The sequence below is a fragment of the Neofelis nebulosa genome, chromosome 5, assembly GCF_028018385.1.
Source record: "Neofelis nebulosa isolate mNeoNeb1 chromosome 5, mNeoNeb1.pri, whole genome shotgun sequence".
NCBI classification, from domain to species: Eukaryota; Metazoa; Chordata; class Mammalia; order Carnivora; family Felidae; genus Neofelis; species Neofelis nebulosa.
Genome location: NC_080786.1, coordinates 157255165 through 157280431, shown reverse-complemented (window position 1 = coordinate 157280431; position 25267 = coordinate 157255165). Strand labels below are relative to the sequence as shown.

Here is a 25267-nt window from a genome sequence, read left to right as displayed (position 1 = left end):
CGAGCCCGCCGCCGGGACCCGCCTCCTGGTGCTCCCGCCCGTGCCCCACGGTCCTCCTGCCCTTCTCCACTGGAAGACTGCGCCAAGTCAGTTAAAGGTTTTAATCTTCTCTGACTCCGTAAGCTTCGTGGCACAGGGGACCATAAAAGTGCTTCAAGAACGTTTAGCAGTGCACAGTGCCTCGTACGTTTCCAAACTGGGAAATGCCACCAACCGATGGCAAAGGTCGCCTTTCCGTTCAGGCCAATGACTTTAGACTTAACATCAGCCCGAATGAAGCACCAGCACCGCCCGTGAGCACAGGGACGAACTGGGCCAGCGTCTGAAATGGGTCAGCTCTTAGCCGGGGGAAGTCCTTCAAAAATGCTACAGATCACACATCCCGAGAAACCCTTTGAACGTCTGCGACGGCAAGGTCTGCGCTCAGCCGGGCAGCGCGAACATGGGTGGGACGCCTTACAAAGCTACACGGACACAAGAGGTCTTCCTCGGGCACGGACAGGTGTTCCCAGAAAGCTGTGCACACAGCAGGACAAGCTTAAGGCTGAACCCCTCTCAGAACGCAGAGAGCACTGTCCCCGATCCGCCCCGTGCCGCCCAGCCCGCACGTCACGGCAACGACGCGGCCGTTTCAGAGCAGACGCGCTTATCGCCGGGACGTCACTCTCGGGGCTGCGAGGCTCACTCTACAGGCAGACTATGTCTTCATCAAAACCTGCCGGAACCACCGTCGCACCCTGGCCCCCGCCGCTTCCTGCCGGGGGTGGACGCTCCACCCCAGAGAGCCGTTACCTGCGGGGACTTCGCGTTCAGCGGCACCAGCCGTAGGTCGGCGTTACTGTCAGGATCCACGAGGTGACCGTCCGACAGCTCAAAGTCAAGTTCCGACAAATTCTGGACACAAACTTGAATGTACTTCCTGAAGCAGAAAAAGAAAGAATATGATTTTGAAACTTAAGAACTTCGGGAAACGTACTCTGGTTTCTTGAGAAGATCTTCCTGGGGAAGTGAAGTAGGAACACTTGTTACGTGTGTTTCCACCTTCGATTTTATGGGGGAAAGTGTCCCCACCGAAACCCAATCTCCCCAAGCAAGCTGCTTCTGAGGAAAACCGGGCCAAAGAACGTTCTGTTTCTGACCCAGTGCCGTGACACGGCTGTCACTGGACTTCTGCACATGCAGCAGCTTGCGGGGGGTTAGGCTGGAGAGAGTGACGGTCCCGGAGAAACGAAGTGCGGGGTCCACGTCGACCCCTGATGCACACGAAGACAAGTCTGAATAAAGCGACCCAGGCTCTGCTCTGGGTCTGACCCAGATGATGCAAAGGTCAGCCGAGGTCATCAACGGATGAAAACAGAAGGAATCTTGTGACGAGAGGCCAGACTCAGCCCTGAGCCCAGGGAGCAGTGTGCACGTCACCACTTATGGTGGGACAGCGGGACACGGTCTCCTGGCGGGGACACACGGCACAGGGCTCCGCCTCCAAGCACTCGCGTCCAACGGCCGAATCAGAATCGAACCCGGCTTCTAGAGCAGAAGCGCTTCCCCCTGGAGGCGGTTTTGCCCCTGCAGGGGACGTGGTGCTACACCTCAAGACACTTCTGGTGGCCACAGTGGGGGTGGGGAGGACGGGGAGGACCACGGGCGTAAAACGGGAGCGGCGGGGGTGTGCAGAAGCCCCGCGGTCCCCCCCAAACAAGGAGCTACCAGACCCGAGCGTCAGTAGTGCTGGGGCTGAAATCCTGGCTCAGACGGAACCAGCGGCTGCCTTTGGAAACAGTTACACAAACCCACAAGATCGTGACCAGTCAAGTTCAGAATGGTGGACCTTCTAGAGGACAAATGACCCAAGTTTGTCAATGGGTCGCTGGCTTGAGAAACAGGAGAGAAGAGAGTCTCTAATAATCAGATGGGGCCTTGCTTTGGATCCCACTGCCCACATCCTAACCGCACAAAGGCATTTCTGAGACATCTGGGGAAATGTGAATCCGGACCGGCTGTTACAGAGCAGCAGGAAATCCCTGTGAATCTCAACACGTGGAAAACGGTGTCACGGTTACGTAAGAAAACATGCTCAGTGTCCCTGAGGCCGAGCTCTGCGCAGCCAGGGGCTCCGTGGAGGAGGGCGTGGGGCAGGAGCAAGGCCTGGGGGCCACCTTTACCGTGTCCCGGCGGACAGAAGAGAGTGTGTGGTCCTGAAGGGCACGCTGAAGGTCAGGGCGATGACGGTGGAGTAGATGGACCACGGGCAGTCAATGGACACCTGAGGAGAGACGGAGGGACACGCGTTCAGACCACTCGACGACCACAGCCACCGCCACACCATCCATCCAAATCAGCGGTGGCTGCCAATCTCTTAGACATTCGATGGCCTCGCCATTTCTTATTTAGAAAGCAAACCTCCATTAATCACATGCACGAACAAAGGAGAAACATAAAACTACGTACACAGACGAGAAAAATAAACACGGAAGCGGCCAAATGTGTGGAGTCACCAGAACGGTCTCCAAAGCTCCAGGGCTGATGCCGTGGCAAGGAACACCAGCGCCACCTCGCTCTTCCCACACCAACGTGGCCGGGACGCCAAAGGCGGTTTTGAACGTGCGGGAGGTTATAACAAAGCGTTCTGTCAAGTCGACATGATCAATCACTATTACAAAATGAATTATCCAAATAATCCACACGACAACGACTACGTAACAGAGAAGCAAGCACTTTGGGGGCGCGGTGTGGACCCAGCTGATAACTCCGCTAAGGGCACGAGCCTTGCTTCAAGCTTCCTTTTACTTCCCCCTGGAACAAATGACACAGAGCACAGACGCATGTTCATCCAGCCCTGGTTTCGTGCTCACGTTGAAGTAAGTATCAACTTCACCTCCTGAACTCTGTTACCAGATAAGGGAAGAAAATTTCAAGGAATGAAAATTAAAACATTATCCCTGAGGTGCTGACCAGTCTCGTGTTCTAAGCCTCATCTCTCTGAGATGACTGTGTGTGTTAGCCTGTTATCCTACTGGTTTAACGCATGTTTTTTTTTTTTTAATTATTCAACTTATTTCAACTAAAAAAAAACCACACAAAAACCAAAAAAACCCAGTTCACCCATTTCTCCTATGCCTCATCTCTCACCCCTGCCCCTGGCATCCACCGGTCTGCTCTATCTATGAGCTTGGTTTTAGTTGTTTTTAGATTCCATATAGAAGAGAGATCGTATGGTATTTGTCTTTCTCTGTCTTATTTCAGTGAGCGTAACGTCCTCAAGGTCCATGGCAAGATTGCAAATGGCAAGATTTCCTTCTTTTTTACGGTGGGTAATATTCCACGGTGCATCTACACAATGTTTGCTCTATCCATTCATTCATCCATCGCTGGACACTTAGGGCTGTTGCAAATGAAGCTGCGGTGAACACGGGGGTGCAGATACCTTTTCAAGTAACTGTTTTCATTCTCTTTGGATAAATGCCCAGAAGTAGAATTGCTAGATTGTAGGGTAGTTTTATTTTTAATGTTTATTTTTGAGAGAAAGAGACAGAGAAAGAGAGAGACAGAGGGTGAGCAGGGGACGAGCAGAGAGAGAGGGACACAGAATCCGAAGCAGGTTCCAGGTTCCGCGCTGTCAGCACAGACCCCGATGCGGGGCTCGAACCCACAAACCGTGAGATCACGACCTGAGCTAAGTCGGACACTCAACCGACTGAGCCCCCCAGGCGCCCCTATTCTTAATGTTTTGAGGCACGTTCATACTGTTCTCCAGAGCGCCGCCCCAGTCTGCATCCCCACCAACAGCGCACGAGGGCTCCGTCTCTGCACATCCCATCAGCCTGACTAGTAATGTTGAGCATCTGTGTGTCTTCTCTGGAAAAATGTCTATTCAGATCTTCCGCCCATTTTTATCAGGTTGTGGGGGCTTTTGCTAGAGTTGTAGCAGTCCTTGATATATTTTGGGTATTACCACCTTATCAGACATACGATTTGAAAATATTTTCTCCCGTTCGGTAGGTTGTCTTTTGACTCTGCGGATGGTTTCCTTTGCTGTGTAAAAGCTTTTTTATTTGCTGTGGTCCCACTTGTTAATTTTTGCTTTTGGTGTCAGATCCATAAAATCACTGCCAAGACCAATGTCAAGGAGCTCACCACCTATTTTCTCCTAGGATTTTATGGCTTTAGGTCTTACATTCTAGCTTTTAATCCATTTTGGGTTATTTTTTTGTGTGTAAGACAGGGGTCCGGCTTCATTCTTTTGCATGTAGCTGCCCAGTTTTTCCAGCACCATTTATTTGAAGACACTGTCTTTTCTCCATTACACATTCCTGGCTCCTTTGTCATAAATAAACTGATCATATATGTGTGCATTTATTTCTGCACTCTATATTCTGTTCCACTGATCTGTGTATGTGCTTTTATGGCAACACCATAATGTTTTCATTACTATAGCTTTGTAATATAGTTTGAAGTCAGGGAGCATGGTGCCCACAGCTTTATTCTTTCTCAAGAAAGTGGTGGGTATCCAGTGCTCATCCCAACGGGTGCCCTTCTTAATGCACATCACCCATTTAGCTCATCTCCCATCCACCTCTTTCCATCAACCCTCAATTTGTTCTCTATTATTAAGAGTCTCTTGTAGATTGTGGGGCACCTGGGAGGCTCAGTTGGTTAAGCACCTGACTTTGGTTCAGGTCATGATCTCATAGTTTGTGGGTTGAGCCCAGTGTTGGGATCTGTCTAGATCCTGGACCCTGCTTCAGATTCTGTCTCTTTCTCTCTCTCTCTCTCTGTCTCTCCACAGCTCCCACTCTGTTGCTCTCTCTTTCAAAAATAAATAAACATTTAAAAAAAAAAAAAAAAAGAAAGAAAGTGGTGGGTATTTGGGGTTTTTGTGGTTTCATGCATTTCACAATTCTCTGTTCTATTTCTACGAAAAATGTCATCGGAGTTTCGGTAGGGATTACACTCAATCTGTATATTGCTTTGGGTAGTTACGGGCATTTTAACAGTATTAAATCTTCCAATCCAAGAGCACAGGTTATCTTTCCATGTATTTGTATCTTCTTCAATTTCTTTCATCAAAGTTTTGTAGTTTTCTTTCTTTTTTTTTTTAAAGTTCCCTTATTTGATTGATTTTTTAAATTTACATCCAAGTTAGTCGGCATCTAGTGCAATAACGATTTCAGAAGTAGAATCCAGTGATTCGTCCCCCACGCACAACACCCAGTGCTCACCCCAAGTGTCCTCCTCAGAGCCCCTTGCCTATTTGGCCCATCCCCCTTCCCACGACCCCTCCAGCCACCCTCATTTTGCTCTCTGTATTTTAGACTCTCTTATGTTTTGTACCCCTCCCTATTTTTCTATTATTTTTATATTTTTATATTCCCTTATGTTCATCTGTTTTGTAGTTTTCAGTATGTGGGTTTGTCACCTCCCTGGTTAAATTTATTCCTAGGTATTTTCTTCTTTTAGATGCAATTGTAAATAGAATTGTTTTCTTTCTCTTTCCAATAGCTCATCATTAGTATAGAGAACCACAACAGATGTCTGCATACTCATTTTGTATCCTGCACCTTTACTGAATTGAAGTTTTTTGATGAAGCCTTTAGAGCTTTATATGTGTGTGTGTGTGTGTGTGTGTATATATACATATATATGTATATATGTATATATACACATGCATCTATACACGCAATATGCCATCTGCAAATAGTGACATTTTACTTCTTTCCCTCCGATTTGGATGCCTTTCATTTCTTTTTTCTTGCCTAACTGCTCTGGCAAAGACTTCCAGTACCGTGTGGAATAAAAGTGACAAGAGCAGGCATCCTTGTCTCACTCCTGATCTTAAAAGAAAACCTTTCAGCGTCAAGCACGTTATTAGCTGCGGGCCTGTCATATGTGGACTTTATTACGTTGTGGTATGTTCCCTCTATCTCCACTTTGTTGAGAGTTTCTACCATAAATGGATGTCAAATTTTGCCGAATGCCTTTCCTGTGTGTATTTCCACCCTTCACTTCGCTACTGTTACCATGGTGTAGCACACGGACTGATTTGTGGCTGGTGAACCATCCTTGCATCCCTGAAATAAATCCCTTTTGATCCTGTGTACGATCCTTTTAGTGTATTGTTAAATATGGCTTGCTAATATTTTGTTGAGGACTCTTGCACATGTGCGCATCAGAGACACTGGCCTGTAATTTTCTTTTCTCGTGGCATCCTTTTCTGGTTTCGGTACCAGGTCAATGCGGGCCTCGTAGAATGAGTTGGGAAGACATCCCCCCTCTTCTGTTTTCTCGAAGAGTTTAAGAATTGTAGTAAGAATGCGCTAAGAATTAACACATCTTCTTTGAACATTCTGTAGACTTCACCAGTGAAACCTTCTGGCCGGACTTTCATTTGTTGGGAGGTTCTGATTATTTATTCAGTCTCCTTACTAGTAATCATTCTGTTCAGATTTTGTTTCATCATGGTTCACTCTTGGTAGGCGGTATGTTCCTAGGAATTTATCCCTTTCTTCTAGGTTGCCCGATTTGTCGGCATACGATTGTCCATAACAGTCCCTTGTGATCCTTTGTATTTCTGTGGTGTCAGCTGTAACATCTCCTTGATTTCTGATTTGAGTCCTCTCTCTTTTTATCTTGGTGAGTCTAGCTAAAAGTTTGTCGATTGTATCGTTTCAAAGAACCAGCTCCCAGTTTCATTGATCATTCCTATTGCCTTTTTAGTCTGCTTCATTTCTTTCTGCTCTAACGTTTGTTATTTCTTTCCTTCTACTAACTCTGGGCTTTGTTCCTCTTTTTCTAGTCCCTTCAGGTGTAAAGTTAGGTTACTTGAGACTTCCGGTTTCTTGAGGTGGGCATTTATCCCTACAAACGTCCCTGTTAGACCTGCCTTTGCCACATCTGGCCAATTTGGGTATGTCCCATCTCCATTTTCATTTGTCGCAAAGCATGTTTTGATTTCTCTTTTGAGTTCTTGTTTGACCTAGGGGTTGTTCAGTAACCTGTTGTTTAATCCCCGCATATCTGTGAATATCCCAGTTTTCTTCATGTAATTAATTTCTAGTTTCATACTGTTGGGGTCAGAAAAGATGCATCACGTGATTTCAGTCCTCTTAAATTTGTTAAGACTTGTTTTGTGGCCTAATATACAATCTATCCTGGAGAATGTTCCATGTGCACTTGAAAAAAATGTGTATTCTGCTGCCTGTGGACAGAATGTTCTGTAAACATCTGTTAAGTCCATCTGGTCTAATGTGTCACTTAAGGCCAATGTCTCCTTACTGATTTTGTCTGGATCATCTACCCATTGATATAAACGGGGCATTGAGATCCCCTACTACTGTTGTATTGCTGTCCATTTCTCCCCGTAGGTCTGTTAACATTTGCTTCACATACTTAGCTGCGCCCGTGTTGCGCACACAAACATTTACAAGTGTGGTATCTTCTTGTTGGATTGACCCCGCTAAGTAACACTCTCCCCCTTGTCTCTTATTATAGTCTTTGTTTTAAAGTCTATTTTGTCTGATGGAAGTCTAGCTGTTCTACATTTTTGATCTCTTTATTTGGTTTCACTTCAGTCTGTGTGTGTCCCTGTATCTGAAGTGAGCCTCTTGTAAGCAGAATACACACGGGTCTCGCGTTTTTTACCCATTCAGCCGCTCTGTGTCTTTTGACTGGACACAGAGTGAGTTCGTTTAACGCAATTACTGACAGGCACGTGCCTGTTGCCATTTCTGTTGTTTTCCGACCGTTTCTGTAGTTTCTCTCTGTTCCTTTCTTCTTTGCTGTTCTCTTTGTGCTTTGATGACTTCGGTGGTATGCTTATGTTCCTTTTCTTTCTTTTTTGTGTATTTGCTACAGGGTTTGGCTTTGTGGCTACCACGTGGCTCACATGTGACACCTTGTATCTGTAACAATCTATTTTCAGTTCATACTGAAGTTTGATCCCATTCTAAAGCTCAACACTTTTACTCTTCCTCGCCCCCACATTTGATACTTTTGAGTCATGCTTTATATCTTTTTATCTGTGTGTTCCTTAATGAGTTATTATAATGGTAGTTATTTTTACTACTTAGGTCTTTTAACCTTCACATTAGCTTTATAACTGATTAACCCCATACTTTTACTATATACTTACCTTTGCAGTGAGATTTATTCTTTCACATGTGTTCTCGCGAACACCCTTTCTTTTCAGTTAAAGAATTCCCCGTAACAAGGCCGGGTTAGTGGTGATGAACCCCTTTAGCTTTTGTTTCTCCGGAGAGCCCTTTATCTCTCCTTCACTTCTGAGTCGTAACTTTGCCGGGGAGAGTATTCTTGGTTGCAGATTTTCCTTTCAGTACTTTGAATGTATCGTGCCTCTGCCTCTGGCCTGAAAAGTTTCTGCCGAAAAGTCTGCCGATAGCTTAGCATCACGTACGTGTACATAACAAGTGGTTTTCATCTTGCTGCTTTGAAGATTCTCTCCTGGCTTTTACTTTTTGGTAGGTAATTATAAGGTGTCTTGGTGTGGGCCTCTCTGGGTTCTTCTTCCTTGAAACTCTCTGGGCTTCTTGGATCTAGATGCCTGTTTCCTTCCCCAGATGAGGGAAGTTTTCAGCCATTACTTCTTCAAGGAGATTTCTGACCCTTTCTCTCTCCTCCTCTGGAAGCCCCATGATCCAAATATTAGTCTACTTGATGTCTTAGGAGCTCCTAACTGTCTTCACTTTTTTTCATTCTTTTTGCTGCTCTCATTGACTGAGTTCCACTGACCTCGAGTGGCTGATCCTTTCTTCTGCTTCATCTGGTCTGTGTTTCAGTTCAGCCGTTCTGTTGTTCACTCTGCGATTTCTCTTTGGTACGTTCTTATATTTCCCATCTCTTTGTTGAGGTTTTGTGTCCATCGGTTTTTCTCCTGTTTGGTGAGCGTCTTCGTGACCATCACTTTGAACTCCTTATCAGTAAACTGTCTCCGTTTCACTGAGATCCTTTTTCCTGAGGTTTTATCTTTTTCTTTCCTGGGAACATATTCCTGTTTGTCCATTTCGCTGGACTCTCCGAGTTGGTCTCGATACCAACTGGGAACACCCGCCTCTCCCAGTCTGGAAGGAGCGGCCTCGTGTAGGAGATGAACCTCGTCATTCAGTCCCGTCCCGGCTTTCGGTTGTCACTCAAACCTTCGTGCTGTCCCAGCACCTGTTGTGTCTTTGATACCTCCCGCAGTGCAGGGTGTGCCAAGACTTGTCATTGTCCCAGAGCGGAGGGTCTCAGCACGCAGATTCAGGGTGACTGGAAGCCAGGCCCACCGGCAGCAGCTTTTCAAGGTGTGCAGATACGTACAGTCCTGTGGGGCCATTAAAAACCCTCAGAAGTGACATCTGTGTGGCAAGACACGGACATGCCCGAATGAGCACAACGGCAGCTACGCAGTCCTTGAGCTGAAGGACCGTGCGTGTGGACCTAAGCCATGGATCTCTCAAATAACGGTCAATCGACATCAACATCAAAGCGTAAAATGATGGCGCTTCCTCCTGGCTAAGTCTGATGGCGTTTCAGTGGACAGAAATGGAAGCACACCAAGACACGGAACTCAACCTAGCCTCTTCATCAAGACAAATGGACTACAGACCCAAACTTCCCTCCCCTAAGCAAACATTCTCTCTTACGATAAACCGTCCTTCCCTCTCGAGTTGGTGTAGGAAACTTAGAGCCTGTTTGTCTCTGTCCTTGCACGACGTACCCCTTATCTAAGAAGGGGTGATTCGAAGCTATACATGCTAAATCCAACGCGAGGCTGTGACATCAGGAAAGGGCAATCTGCCACTTCAACAGAAGCCCCCTCGTTCGCGCAAGTGCGGCAAGCAGAGGCCGCCTTCCCGAGCTGAGCAATTCCAGCCCCTCCTTACTTTGTGGTCTGTGGTAGCCATGCACTGGCCAGCTTTCTGTGTGTCCTTATGCTTCCTGTGGGACTCTGTCATCCCCAGCACGCTGCTCTCTCCTCCAGTTACTGGAGCTGAAGGTAAAGAGAGAACTTCCAGTTCAAATTCAATCATGTGGTACGCAGGAGCAGCGGGCAGACTGATGCTTGTGACCTTGTCAGACGACTGAACCCGGAGCAATGCATCAGAAGCCTTTTCTAGGAAAGACAGAAAGAGTCACTTCTAACACATTCCCTCCGCTGTTCCTTTCTCTACTAGTAGGTGATAGGCTCAGCAGTGAAGGTCCAGCCCAACTCCTGCTGCTGCTACGTGTGCAGAAGAGTGTACTAGAAAGGATTAAGGTGGGAGGGCAGAGGCAGGAAAATCGGGAACAAACCCTCTAAGACTGTCTGGAAGCTGGCTGGCCGTGGGCCAGAGAACGGTCGCTGTGCTAAGTCTGAAAGCAGAAAAGGGACGCTTCCCACAGGGCCCACCCATGGCCTACTGTGTGCTTCCCTGCATCACGTGCTCCCGCTCCGTCCCGCCACCAGACCAACGCCTGCCCAGAAGGGGACCAGTGTCCTCTCTCCACACCTCCTGCCTGGGGACCGGGGGACACGGGACTTTTTGAGGGCTTCTGCCCAGTGCCTAAAAAGGCTGATTTGCTTTTTGGTGATGGGGGTGGGGGTGGGGAGGTAGGAGGAGACTGGAGGCTGACAGGGCATCATCTTGGAGCAGGGACCCAGGCCATGATGCTGCATTACAAGTCCTTAGCAAGCTCAGCGCCGCCTGGCCACCAAACGTATGCACGGCTCTCAATCCACCCCTCCCCCCCCCCCCCCCCCCCCCAAATATAATGTCCCATCCAGCGACAGGGTGCTAGCCCACCTACAGGCAGGCCATTGCCATGAGAGAGCTGCAGGGAGAAGTGGTCCTCAGACACCGCCCGAGCGCGGCCTGGACGACAGGCGCCTTACAGCCTCACGCGGTAGGGTCCGCCTTCACCAGGTGACTGCCGCCTCACCTCTCGTGTTGGAGTAGATCACTGCTCTGTTCTCTGCGTGACACAGGATGCGCATGGCTTCCGCGTTGCTGAGCTGCAGGCTGTCCCCGTCTTTTACCGTATAATGGCCAGTGGTGACAGTGAACTTTACCTTCTGAGGGATACCAGCCAGAAGGCTATCTAAAGGGAAAAAGACAGCAATCAGTATCACAATCAGTGGACGGAAGGCCTACCGCGAGGTTAAAAGGATGCTCCGTTTCTCCTACTAAACCAGATGTGTTCCCTTTAGGTGCTCCATGATCCCCCCACGGCCCACCCCTCCACCCTCACTCTTCATCTCGGTGATGTGGGGTGCACAGTTGAGGGGGCCCTCGCCGGGAACAAGAGAACCTGAGACCCGTCAGTACCGAGGAGAAACCTGGGGATCACAGCGGCAACCACGTCTGTGAGGGTCTCAAAACTGATCTGCCAAAAAGGCAGTGAGAGAGAATCCGGTAAGGACGCTAAAGACCGGACGTGGAATCGAATGTACTGCTGCCATTCGGAACCGCTTCTGGCTTCTTCGGGGTAGGTCTGGACCTTTGGGCAGAAGGTGCGGCCACTGCTTTCTCCCGGAAGGAAATGGAGGGCGGAGGTGGGCCGCGGTCTCCGTGAATCCCACCCCAGGACGGGCAGAAGGAAGAAGGCAAGAGGTGAGGAAGAGGGAGGAGGAAGAAACAGGTGAGAGGGGCGGGAAGGCGCAGGCAAGAACGGGAGCGAAGGCCATGGCCGGGAGCAGGGTATGAGCACCGCGACCGTGGCGCTCGGAGCACCTGGGCCCTCGGGGCCACGGCGCTAGGTTCGTGTCAGCAGAGGCCCTCCGGTGGTGCCGTGGAACCGGCTGAGACGGCTCAGCACCCGAGGGCCTTCCCTGGAGGCCATGGGGGGCTTTTTTTTTAAAAAAAAGAAAAGTAGGGAGTATGGAGAGATTAAATAGGAAAACTGCTTTCCTTGACTCTTCTTCCCAAATGGAAGAAATAAGACAAGTAAATACGTCGTCTTCGGCCTCAACAGCTGAGAAATTCACTCGTCTGTGCTTTTAATTAAGCGCCACGTGGTCTTTGCGCCAGCTCCTCCTACTCTGAGGACTTAACAAAAGGACGGTGGCTGCGGAGAGGGACCGGGGGACCCCTCGGGAAGGGCCCCGCCCAGCCCGGCGCCCACTCACCGGCCAGCGGCTCGACGCGCAGTTGCGGCTCCTGCGAGTACACGTCGTACTGCACCGGGGGGTACAGGTGAGGGAGGACGAAGCGCACCGGGCCCACCGAGGCGCACAGCTGCCGCAGCGTGTACGTTCCGGGCTCCCTGGCCTAGAGGCACAAGCGGGCGAGTCACCCCCACTCCTGTACCATTCCGATCTATCGATCTATGGATCCTCCGAGGGAGGGCTGTGCCGTCCTAGCTGGCGTCACAGCCCCGCCCTCCCCCCTCCGCCCTGCACTCCCGGGGCCAGCCGCACACGAGGTCGCTCGGGAGCGCCCTCCATCCCCGACGAGGATTTCCTAAGTCACTGAGGCGTAACTTTGCCCTTCTGCTTCTAGTCCGTTATTTTCAATCGAACAAACTGGCGTTCTCTCCGACAGGTGTTTAATGGAACATCCGGCATGAGATTGGAGCCCTGCTCTGGGCCTACACTATGAACTCGTGACCAACAGCGAGCGGTACTTTGCACTGGCCCCGTCTTCAGTCCAGGAACTACAGGGCTCCCTGCCTGAGGGCAAGGTTTGGAAGAGAGGCCAGAGCCGCTAATTTGACAGCCGAGCAGCCAACAAAAGGAAACAAAGTTTAGTATGACAGCGTGCCACCTTCTTTGAAAGCACAGGCCAACAAATGGTATTTTTTAATACCAGCGAGAGCAAACAGAATTATCCACGTTAAGAACTTCTTTCACAACGCATCAACTGCCAGGTGCCTGGGTGGCTCAGTCAGTTGAGCATCAGACTCTTGATTTCGGCTCAGGTCACGATTCATGAGAGTGAGCCCCACGTCCGGGCTCGCGGGTGGAGCCTGCTTGGGATTCTCTCTCTGCCCCTCCCCGGCTAGCAGGCTCGCACCCTCTCTCTCAAAATAAATAAATAAACATTTGTAAAAAATGTATCAACTGCCACAAATCTGTTTAAGTATAAAAGATTTTTTAAAACGTCAGTCTATTTTTCTTTAAGGATACAAACAAAACCCAGGGTAGGGCACAGAGACGCCACACTTCCAACAGCTGGGGCAAGCTCGACACCCTCCCCGACCCGTCTTTAAAGTCAGCTCCCCACCTCGACACGTACCTGCGTCCTGAACGTTATCCTATTGGCCCCCGGTTCCAGAGTCACTCCGCTACATTTCAGCACATGGGCCCCGTCCTCCAGAGCCACACCGGAGGACGTTTCTAGGGAAGTGCTGCTCTCCTGCCTCCTCAGGAGCATGTGAACATTCTTGCATATAATCCCCGTTGTGTTCAAGGAATTGTCCGAAGGACTTCTCTCAAACATCTCATACAACTCCAGCGCGGGTAAGTTGTTCTGGGGCACGGGGAGAGGCGAGGTCTCTGTCGGAAAGTTAATGGTCCCATTGGACGTCTTGTGCTTGGTCAGCCACTCGGCGGTCTTGCGGTAGTTGTTTTTGTCGATGCTGAAGTGGACGTTGATGGCGACCTGCTCCACGTGGACGGGCATGGGCATCTGGCTGCACAAGGTGATCTCCACGGACAGAACCCCCCCCACGTGGACCACGGCGTTGGAAGGGGTAAAATGGAGGTCTCTCAGTTGTGCAAAACAGTGCAGAGGGAGTACTATTTTCTGACCTGTAAACGCACATTACCACAAGTTAGTCCCCAGGTGTCACCTTGGCTTGCCTGCAGGCGGCGGGGCCTCGGTCGCTACCGGGCACGAGAAGCAGGAAGCGACGCTATTCAAAGGGGACGGCGGAAACCCCCCCGGCCCCGCGCCGTCTTCGCACAGCTAAACGAGGTATTTGGTCAAAAGGGAAGCATAAACACATGCCCAGATAACTCCTGGAAGTCATAAAATGTGAACAAATTAAGGTCTGTAAGCTCTGTTTTGGCAAACCTAAGAGAAAAACAGGTCAATTAAGCCCTGAATTTCAAAACAGTATTTATAAAAAGTCCAATTATTAGAATTGTTTCAAAGAACTCCACCGCTTTCCCACCTACATAAAGAAATTCTCAGGTAAAGACGCCACGTTCCCCCCATATATCCGGAAATAAACCCAGGTGCCTGCCAGCCTATGAAACCAGCCAGTGGGGAGCCCTGTGTCCTGGACCCCCAGAGGGCAGCGAGGCCACAGCCTCCCAGTTACTAAGCGGGAGAACCCACTGTACTCTCTGGCCTTCTTTCTGGTTTGTCACAAAATGGACAAGGCTGCCAGACTGGTAAGTTTATTAAACACTAATCAACTCAAGGAAAGACTTGCGGAGATTAATGTTCTAAAAGCACTTGAGGGGCGGCGTGGGTGGCTCAGTCGGCCGAGTGTCTGGCTCTGAATTTTGGCTCAGGTCACGATCTCCCGGAACATGGGCTCCAGCCCCACGTCGGGCTCCACACTGACAGCACAGCACGGATCCTGCTTAGGATTCTCTCTTCCTCTCTCTCTGCCCCTCCCCAGCTCTCATACATGTGCTCTCTCTCTCCCTTTTAACTATAAATTATAAATAAATAAACTTTAATTAAAAGGAAGGAAGGAAAGAAGGAAAGGAAGCACAAGCGGTCAATCGTAGACTATCTTAGTCCTACAGAGACGTCATCAAGGAATGCTGGCAGGAGGCGTGCCTGTGCAGTCTCACATACGTGTCACATAAAGCAGACGTGGCACATGGCTCTGCCAATGACCATTTGGGGCACATTAAAGAATCTAAAAGGGGTGCCTGGGCGGCTCAGTCGGTTAAGCGTGGGACTTCAGCTCAGGTCATGATCTCGCGGCTCGTGGGTTCAAGCCCCGCGTCGGTCTCTGTGCTGACAGCTCGGAGCCTGGAGCCTGGAGCCTGCTTCGGGTTCTGTGTCTCCCTCTCTCTCTGCCCCTCCCCTGTTCATGCTCTGTCTCTCTCTGTCTCAAAAATAAATAAACGTTAAAAAAAAAATTAAAAAAAAAAGAATCTAAAAAAACACAAACAAACCAATGCCATATTGCTCCTGAGAAACCATCCAGATAGCTCAATTTGAGTGAAATGCACCCCAGCAATCAACAACCGTATATCTACCTACCTGAAGCCAAAATCTTTGGAAACACTGGCTTTCAAGTACTTAAAAACTGCTATAGACTGCACTGTGATCAACCCCATCCTCTTTTTTAAGTTTATTTACTTTGAGAGTGAGAGAGAGAGAGACAGAGTGCATGCACACGAGCGGGGAAGGAGCAGAGAGAGAGGGAGAGAGAATCCGTGCTGTCAGTGAGAGCCTGACATGGGGCTCAATCCCACAAACTGTGAGATCGTGACCTGAGCTCAAGAGTCAGAAGCTTAACTGACTGAGCCCTCAAGGGGTCCCACTGTGGTCCCCCTTTTTAAGTGGAAGTCCTAGCCCCCAGTACAATGGTATGTGGACATGGGCCCTTTAGGAGATGATGAGGTTTGGATGAGGTCATGAAGCGTTAGTGTCTTTATCAGGAGACAGTAGAGCGAGCGCTCCCCCTCCCTCGCCCTCCCCCCCACCCCTCTCCGCCCTGTCCCTCCCACCCCACTTCTGTCTCTCCTGTTGCCACGTAAAGACACGTCAGGAAGACAAGCCTCATCAGAAACCAACCTTGCTGGCACCCTGACCTTGGACGTCCAGCCTCCAGAACTGCAAGAAACAATGTCTGTTGTTTAAGCATCTGGTGTCAGGCATTTTGCTATGGCAGTCTAAGTGGACTAAGGCAGTAACTATCTTAGATGAGCACTCTTCTTGAAAAACTAAACACGAGGAGCTAAATGTTACAATAAATTTAACCTCACCACACAGCACCACTTATGAAATGGATCTGCCGAATCTCTGGCCTAAATCTAAGCCTTTCAGACCTACCTTCCTAGGTGATGCTCCCTTGAGCAAACACTCAACAAATTCCACAAGGTGGGGAGCCTGTGAGACAATGGGCTCGATGCCTTTAAAAGGTCAGCATCTTACAGCCCAGATGTCACACAGTGGACAAAGGGATAAACAGAGTGCGGTCCATCCATACGAGGACTACTTTCGGCCACGAAAAGGAAGGAAGCACCGACACGGGCTGCGACATGGATGAATGCTAAAAACGTGACGCGCGGGGACATCAGCTAGTCACAAAGGTCCATGTGAGGTTGCTCCATTTACGTGAAATACTCAGAATGGGCATCTACAGAGACAGAAAGTGGATCAGTGGCTGCCAGGGGTGGGGGTAGGAGGAAGGCTGGGAGAAAGAAGTATGAGGCTTCTTTTGGGGGAGACAAAAACGTTCTAGAATTCACTGTATGGCGATGGCCGTGCGTGTCTATGAATGTTCTACAAGCCACTGAATTGTACACTGCAAATGGGTGAGTTGTATCTCAATAAAGCTAGTATATTAAAAACAGCATATTAAAAAAAGGAAAAGAGACGGGAAGAACTGTTCTAAATTAAAAAAGAAGCGAGGCATCTGGCGGCTCAGTTGGTTGACCATCCAACTCGATTTTGGCTCAGGTCACGCGCTCACAGTTGCGAGATCAAGCCCGTGTTGGGCTCTGCACGGACAGCGCGGAGCCGGCTTGAGATTCTCTCTCCCTCTGTCCCTCTCCCTGCTGATGCTTTCTCTCTCAAAAAGTAAAAAGTAATTAAAAGAGAAGTGAGATATAACAATCAAATGCAATGTGTGATCCCTGACTGGACTCTACTAAAAATACTTTATAAAAACATTTCTTTTGCACCATTGAGGAAGATTTGAATATAGACCACTTAGCAGCTGAAGTCAGAACCTTGCTCTTTGGGTGGCTGGGGGCACCCTTGATTTCAGAAGGCCACGCTAAGCAGTTTCAGGGTGAAGTGTGTCATGTGGTCTGGAGTCACTGCCAAGTTCAGCAGAAAGAAAGATACAGATACATGTTTGCCACACGGCAAAAGTTAACAGCTGCTGAATCTAGGTGGGTAGCCTGTGTTATATACTGTGTTATTTTTTTACTTTCCCACAGTATTTGAAAGTTTTCACAAGGAGAAGTTTTAAAAGCCAGTCTGACCAGGGCTGTCTGTCAGCTGGTCAAGTTGAGTGTCTGTCAGAAAGAAATGAGACAAATACCACATGATTTCACTCATGTGGAATTTAAGAAACAGAACAGGGCCACCTGGGTGGCTCAGTCGGTTATGCGTCTGACTCTTGATCTCGGCTCAGGTCACGATCTCACGGTTCGTGGGTTCGAGTCCCGCCATCGGGCTCTGTGCTGACAGCGCAGAGCCTGCTTGGGCTTCTCTCTCCCCCCCCCCCCCGCCTCTCCCCTGCTTGTGCTCTCTCTCTCTCTCTCAAAATAAAAAGGAGAAAACAAAACGAACGAAAAAGAGACAAAGACCTCTTAAATACAGAACACACTGGTGGTCGCCAGAAGGGAGGCGGGAGGGGCGGGGATGAAGAGCACACTTGTCGTGACGAGCACGGAGCGCGCAGACAACGGCCGAATCGCCACGCCCACACCCGAAACAACTAGAAGGCCGCCGTACGCCAACCCTGCTTCAGCGCGAAGCGGGTTTTCAAAAGTGAGGTTCTTCAAAGCACCCCCCGCCCCTCCCCACAAAGAGCGGGTCTGACCTGGGCTGTCCGTCTGTCGGCTGGCAAAGCTGAGTATCTCCCGGCAGAAGTGCTTCCGTTCGTCCTCAGTCAGGTGGCGATCGCTGGCCAAAAGGCTACTGGTCTGAAGGTAGCTGGAGGAGAGTCAAGGATCTGAGAAGAGGCCCCGCTCCCCCAGCGGCACCGGCACCAGAGGCTCCCAGTCCCCAGAGCCTCCGCGTGCGGCCCGGCGCGGAGTCTCCTCGGGGCCTACGTTATCAGGAGCTCCAGGACAGACGTGAGCCGTGCCGACTAGGCCCCTAACTTACAGGCGGCCCGGTCCGTGAGCACGAGGCGGGCTTCTCCTCTCTTCGCCGTTGGGTGTCTGCCAAACACTCACCGTGGGCCCCGCTGCTCGTACGGACAGAAAGCAAGTCTCCTATTTCGCGGGGAACATTAAACCCAAAGGATACTTTTCGGTCTGTCCAAGGTGTTTCTGACACTCGGCGAGTTGCTTCCTCGTGTGAGTGATGGGCAGCGCCCAGCCCTCAGCCAGGTAGTTCTTCAGTGCTCCCTGAAGGTACACTTCCGCCTTCTGTGGAGACTTTTTCCTCCTTGCAAACCAACACACAGAAGCTTTCGTCATGGTTCGTGACAATCCCGCCCTGCCCGCCGCCCCCTGCACCGACCCTGTGCCGTCTGAGTCCCTCTCTGGCGCTCCCCACGGGAGCAGGACGCGTGGGAAGGCCAAGGGCGAGGCGAGGTGAAGGACTCATCCACGGGGACGCGGCCGGTTGGCCAGGAAGCGCTGGCGCCCGCGTCCACCCGCGTCGGTGCCACAGCACCTGCTAAAGTCGGGCACACGCAGAAGCGGTCCGTACAGCCCGACTGAGAGGGAGCTCGGATCGGCTCTGAAACTCGGGCCAACGGCCCTCGCCAGGCCTCAGAGATTTACAGAGAACCCGGAAGAATTTAAATAGCAACACACATCGCCCAAGAGGATCTTCCAGTCCCAGTTTAAACCTTCAAGATGTTTAGAGTAAAACAGGGCACAACTGAGGAGAGCTTGCCAAAGCCTTGGTGACGACACGGACCCCCCCGTCCTTCCCTGGAGGGTCCAGGCTCTCCTGAGCTCGCTAGACAAAGGCCAGCGCGGAACAAGCACTCGTCCGCTCTAGGCACCCTTGGGAGACCTTCCAGTGTTGACTAGCCTACTCTTGAAGAAGTAAGGTTCTCAAATTCTCAAATCACATAAATTTGCAAGCTATCAAATGACGCACGTCGGTATTCCTACGTCCCCGTGTTTCAAAGAGGTCAGAACCTTTAATACTTCTTCAGTTACTATCTCTGGCCAAAGATTCTCATGTTCTAGAGCAGGCAGTCTACAGGCCAGTGCCCGGCCCCCGGACACGGAGGCCAGAGGCCCCCCAGCAAGTCTGCGGCAAGCGGGGGCCGGGAGCCGAGCCTCTGGGCGGACCAGCGCCAGCCCGCTGGAGCTCCCGGCCTCGCCAGAACCAGTGTCCGGGGGGGGGCTCGGCTCACAGCATCCGAGGGGGCGGCCTCTTCGCTCCAACTAAAAACTCACTCCTCAGATTTACTAGATGGAGGCTCAGGAGTGCCACACTCTAGCCCTGTCCTCAGGTGTGTGACTGGCTGGCGGCTACGAGAGCGTGAGGAAAACTAGGAAGTTCCCTCAGACGACTTACGAAGCCCTCTGCGGCCACTTTAATCAGTGAAAGTAAATTGTCTTTTCTGGTTTCGGCTACTAAAATTACTTTATTAATGACAGATTTCAAGATAGCGTCTCAAACACACATTTAAGCAAACGTAACCACCTTTTCCCTTATGATTTACATCCCTTTCCAGGGCTCTGAAATAGCGAGCACACCGCCAGCTCCTCGATGGGCCGATTTCATCAGCCATGTGAGAAATACGCGGAGACTTTTCGACTCCAAAGCTGGCGCTGGTCTGCACCAGGCACACCGCCCCTCAACCCGCCACGAGCACCCCACTCTCCTGGACGTTGACATCACTGACCTCGAGGCTTTCCATCTTCCAGAAGACAACTGATGTAACTAGGGAAAATGCTATATAACAAAATACTTACGAATCGGCATCCCAGTTTATGCCACTGGATATAGATTTGTAACCATTTCCTCATAATTCTTTCCTTAAGTAAAATTATTACATACCGTAGATGTTACGTATACCACCTGCATATATAGTTACGTTACGCTAATTTAACTAAAGAAACACAAAGATCACAGAGAGATCACAAAGAAACACAGATATTAAGAGTAACAAGCTGAGAAATCTCTCCATTTGGTTTTTAGAAGAAATAGAAAAAAACACCTGATAATGATTGGCTGACATATTCTACATTTTTCATTCTACACATTTATGTACACTTCGTATTAACCCCATACCTGACATTCTTAGTACATGTCTGAAACGTCTGAAACTCAAAGAAAATTTCAAATTCAATTACATGTAAAACTCTGCCAGGTCCTTCCCAACAAACTTAGCAGACCGGAGCCTTCCGATGCTCGTGTGCATTTCGATGGCCGCGTGGGACAGATCCTGCGGGAAAGCGGAAATCCGCATGAGCCCGTAGTTGATCACTAAGCAACCCCACACGTATCTACCCAGCACTGAAGCGAAAGACTTGGTTGTTAACAACATCATTGTTTATATCTATTTTTGTGCTGAGTTTTTATGTAATGTGTGATTTATGCAAAGTCATTAACTTGTACATAAATTATGAAGCCTAACGATAAAAGAAATAGGAACTCAGCAGGCATAGAATATTTAACTTCTCAAAGTACTTTCCATATGGGGTAACATTTTTAGTATTTTTCTCACTTTCTGGACAATAGGGACAAAAACCCTCTATCAAATGCTCCCAAGTTACCTGCAAGTCAGGAGTCCGGCTGGCCCACCGAGCTCCTACCTACACTGCGCTTCCTACGGTCTCTCTAAGTCGAAATCTTTTAAAATGAAGCACAATTAGGGGGGGCGCCTGGGTGGCGCAGTCGGTTAAGCGTCCGACTTCAGCCAGGTCACGATCTCGCGGTCCGTGAGTTCGAGCCCCATGTCAGGCTCTGGGCTGATGGCTCGGAGCCTGGAGCCTGTTTCCGATTCTGTGTCTCCCTCTCTCTCTGCCCCTCCCCCGTTCATGCTCTGTCTCTCTCTGTCCCAAAAATAAATAAAAAACGTTAAAAAAAAAAAAAAAAAAAAAATGAAGCACAATAGATTTGTTCAAGTCTACCGTATTTTCTGGTATGCACAAAACCATTCATTAGCCTTTCTTACAATTTCTATTGCATTGAACGCGCAGTATCACTCTGAACAAAATTATAAACATCCAAAGATGCTTTTATGCCTAATTATGGCACCATGGATACCAATGCACATTTAACGAACAGCAACTATCCTGGGTGTCACCCGTAGCTCCCTAGGGCACCCACCAAGAAGTGGAAAAGGCCCACAAGGAGGAGGTCTCGAACACTATCCCATTCTCAGCCCCAAGGTCAACAGAGCCTTCTGGAGACAGCCTCGGGCCGTGGGTAGACAGGTATCATTTGTAATACTTACTAAGTAGTGTTTTTCAAAAGCTTCTACTGATGATAATGCTTCCTTGAGCTTCTTATAAGGACTCTGAGCTGTGTTGGCTTAAAAAGAAATGAGAGTCCTTATTTACCCTCAGTCCTTTTCCATCCTTATTCATCCATACCTGTGTGTAAGAATTCTGAGTGATTCTGAGCCTGGCAGTTCTAACTAACCAACCCGCATTGTCCTGAGCTCTCAAGGCCTCCCGCCCAGTCTGCGCCCGGCCACCCTGACCCCAGCAGGCCATCCTCTGCACACATGGGGTGACCGTCAGTCACTTACGCAGAAGCCGCTTGCATTTCTACGCACCTCCTCAGACCCGTCATGAGTCTACAATCACCCTCAAATGCCACGGGGAGAGGCACTCACCTGCACCTGCTGCCTGGGGACCCACAAACAGCCGTGCCCCCCAGAACTCCATCCCTACTTCCGTGCTTGTCCAAGCAATACAGTCACGAAATAGTCTGAAACCCTTCATGTGGTGTTTCATTCTTGACTGAGACCAGAGTTTTTAATCACATCACTTCCACAACGATCGGAAGTGGTCTCACCCAAGTGGTCACCACGGAATGTGAACACCGCACGGCCCGCCGGGTACTTTCGGTCTGCCTGCGGGCCGGACCTCAGCAAGGCTTTGGCTAAGTCACACTCTTCCGTCTCAGTTCACACCTCCAAGAATCGGGAAGGCTCCTTTCAAAGGGCTTTATGACCTAGGAGTAGTTTACTGAGTAAAAGGATTTCTCTGGCCATACTGTTAGGAAACTAGGTCCCCTGTTAATTCAGAGGGAGACTGGTGCATTTTGACTCCACACAGGCTGTAAAAAGTCATGATCCGCTCATTCGAGCCTGTGAGAGACTCAGAAACGTTTTTTAAAATCCTTCCAATTTCTTACGCTATCTCTAACATTTCTTTACACTATTAAATGGTAAAATACTCTGTGTATTAATCTGGTCAGCTAACAAGGAGCACAACTTCCCAAATGGGAGCAATTACACTGTTAGAATATGAATTAAATGTGGCAAGATGCAAGGGACGTCTTCGTTACTGTCCACTGTGCCAGTGCACAGACACACATCCAAAAGTACCTGTTTCGGGTCGCTCAGCTCCCAAACCTGCCAGAAGATCAACTATCCTGTTGAGGTCCTCTGAGTTAGGTCCTTTTTCTGACACAAGTCCGCACAGATAGCCCAAGGACTTTAGCTGTTGAGATAAACCCACCATTTTCAGTTATTTACAGAAGTGATCAGCAGAGAATTTATGAATTTGAATACACAAATTAAAATCCAACTAAATCCTAGAAGAAATTTAGCCTTCCTATCCAAATAATTCTTACCTGCATACAAAAACGTATCTTACTGGGACCATCTCGGATTCACACCCGTGTGCAAGAATTCTGAGTGATTCTGAGGCTGGCAGTTCTGAGCTTACGCCACTAACCAACCCACACCGTCCCGAGCCTCCCAAGGCCTCCCGCCCAGTCTGCACCCGGCCACCCTGACACCAGCAGGCCATCCTCTGCACACACGGGGTGACCGTCAGTCACTTAAGCAGAAGCGACCTGCATTTCTACACATTTCCGGCTTCACGCTTCTTCGTACCCCCTCCCCCAATTCCTGGCGCGGAACATCTTCAGCAGTCAGGGAGCCATCTGGTGCATCCCTGCTACCAGACACGCCCTGAAGGAACCAGAACGGCCCGTGCAGTGACCCAGCCGACGCTTCTCCAAACAGCTTCCTCCGCCCGTCCGCCCCAGGCGCACAGCCCACGAACAACGCCCACATCTGCCTTTGGCAGTTACCTTCTCGGTGGCATAGCTCCATAAACCCACAGTGTGGGCAATGTTCGAGTCTATCTGTGCCCGGTCACAACAACCTTCTATCCTCTGCAGCACCTCCAGACAGCTCAGGAACACCCAGCAGTCCAGAGCGCCAGGCGGGACAGAGACCTGGAGGGTGTAAGTGTGGCCGTGAGGACAGCGCCCAGGGAAGGCACCGGAACCCCCACGTCCTAGTGCGCCCCTTCAAGCAGCGGCCCAAATAACGGGCCGCCATCTGCAAAACTATCAGGGGAGAGAAGGGACGGAACAATAATCCCATCGGCTCGCTTGCGGCGAGGGGAGGGGTGACCTACGTCCAAACACGGTATTTGGTTTTATATTTCCCACGACAGGAGAGACCGGGCAGGGATAGAACGTTCATTATGTTCTGGAAAGATCATTAAGAAAAGAAGCCCACAAAAAGGGTGACTGTCAACACTCACTCTAAGTCTGAAGAGGCCACATGACAAGGGGCAGAGGCCAGGACCTCAGATGAGCACCGGGCCCCATTTCAGAAAGATCACGCTCCATACGTGAGATGCGAACATCAAGTAGCTGTCAGGTGACACTCGGGAATTATACGACGTGGTAATCTTCTCAGGTGTCATTATGTTAAAAAGAACTCTTGCTGCCTCGAGATACACAGTGAACGACTACCCACAATTAAAACATGATGTCTAAGATCTGCCTAAAAATAATGCAGGGGAAAGTGGGCAGGGACACGGATGAAACAAGAGAATGGTCGTCTGCTGCAGCTGGAGCCGCGTCACCCAGAAGTTCATCACATTATCCTCTCGACTGTTGTGTGTATTTGAGCCTCTCCGTTAAAGGACCAGTAAGATAAATATTACATTACCGCATACACAAAAAACCATCAACTGCACAGAACCAATTCTGAGATGCACTTTTTCCCACATTTAAGCACCTCTGAAATAGGAATGTGTCTCCCATCAATGGCATCTAACACATGCAGTTGACAGGACCGACCGTTTTCTTGGCGGCACTAATGTCATGAGAGATCTTACATCTGGTATCCCAGTTTGCTGAGATATGTTAATATGAACTATTCAAAAATGGGGACGTCAGAGGTAATTCTACACCAGGTGACGAGGGAAGCTGCTAACGCTGACAAAAAGCCTCCTTCAACATACCCTGAGCACAAATAAAAGGCCCTGGAACCAACTAGAAGGAACCAGGGTGCCGTTTCATGGTCCTGTAAAAGCCAAATTGCCCCGTCTCTGCAAAATGAGATGAACCATTTAGATGTCTGAGGAGAAAACCTGGCAGAGACAACGGACCACACGCAGGGACGCGCAGAAGAACTGTCAGCAGGACACAGCCCGGGAGCCTGATGGGGCACGTCCCTCCCTCAAACTGGGGTGGGCTCTCAGCTGACTCGGCTCGGCGGGCCCTCCTGCGAACTAGGTTCCACACGTCCTGGGTACTGTCACCTTCCAAGACCCTGCGACCACAGGCAGCCGTTCTGTGGAAACTTCTGCTGAACGCCACCTCTCCTCGGGCACACACTGGTTACTTGCCCGCGAGAATAAAGGGCACGTATCAAGGCTGCGCACCGTGCTTCTGATTCGGACGAACCCAGAGAGGGAAAGGGAAACCCCAGTCGTCACAGCAGGCGGCTGCCGCAGGGAAGAGCACAGGGAGAGAGCCTTGGGAGGGGAGCACCTGAAGGGACCATGGCGGGGAGCACTGAGAGGGGCTGCTAAAGAGGGCACTGACAGGGCCGTGTGGGGGGAGCACCGGGAGGGGCTGCAGGGAGGAGCCCTCGGGGGGACCATGGCAGGGAGCACAGTGAGGGGTACAGGGGGGAGCTCTGAGAGAGAACACGTGGGCAGGGGAGCACCGAGAAGGGCTGCAGGGGAGCAGGGGGAGCAGCACTAGGAGGGGCCATGGGGCAATGGACACTGAGAAGGGCCAGGTGTGGGCTGGCAGGTTTCCGGGATCGGAGCACTTGCTGGGAGGAGCGAAAGTGGCCAAGAACCTGAGAGTGAGGCACCCAGAGGGCACCCGTGTGCACGTGCAGACCCTAAAGAGGCACACGCCGCGATATGAAGGTTTTAGTTCATGGAAAGACCGTGGAATAGGTATGTTCCTGGCATCTTTCTTTTCCGCAAGGAGCAAGCACCGCCCTCTGGAAAGCAGTGTGTAAGAGAAAGCAGCAGGGTCAGTGAGCGGCAGCTTTTCTGGGGGTAAAGAGAGCAGCACTC

At 50.1% G+C, this 25267-nt stretch overlaps 1 protein-coding gene across 6 annotated transcripts in view; it reads right to left on the bottom strand.

The window, feature by feature from the left end:
- The window catches only part of TRAPPC10 (trafficking protein particle complex subunit 10), an 87340-nt gene that overhangs the window by 8392 nt on the left and 53681 nt on the right, over positions 1-25267 (bottom strand). For 5 of the 6 annotated variants that reach the window (XM_058732165.1, XM_058732170.1, XM_058732171.1 and 2 more), the window contains 12 exons: positions 23025-23171; positions 22312-22426; positions 21211-21287; positions 20105-20196; positions 18090-18230; positions 17659-17771; positions 13209-13723; positions 12101-12242; positions 10915-11073; positions 9879-10108; positions 2163-2263; positions 793-919 (listed from right to left, as the gene is read on the bottom strand). In XM_058732165.1, the coding sequence (XP_058588148.1) occupies positions 793-919; positions 2163-2263; positions 9879-10108; positions 10915-11073; positions 12101-12242; positions 13209-13723; positions 17659-17771; positions 18090-18230; positions 20105-20196; positions 21211-21287; positions 22312-22426; positions 23025-23171 (1959 nt within the window). The remainder of the gene's footprint in view (positions 1-792; positions 920-2162; positions 2264-9878; positions 10109-10914; positions 11074-12100; positions 12243-13208; positions 13724-17658; positions 17772-18089; positions 18231-20104; positions 20197-21210; positions 21288-22311; positions 22427-23024; positions 23172-25267) is intronic. The other variant, XM_058732166.1, reaches the window with a different exon arrangement.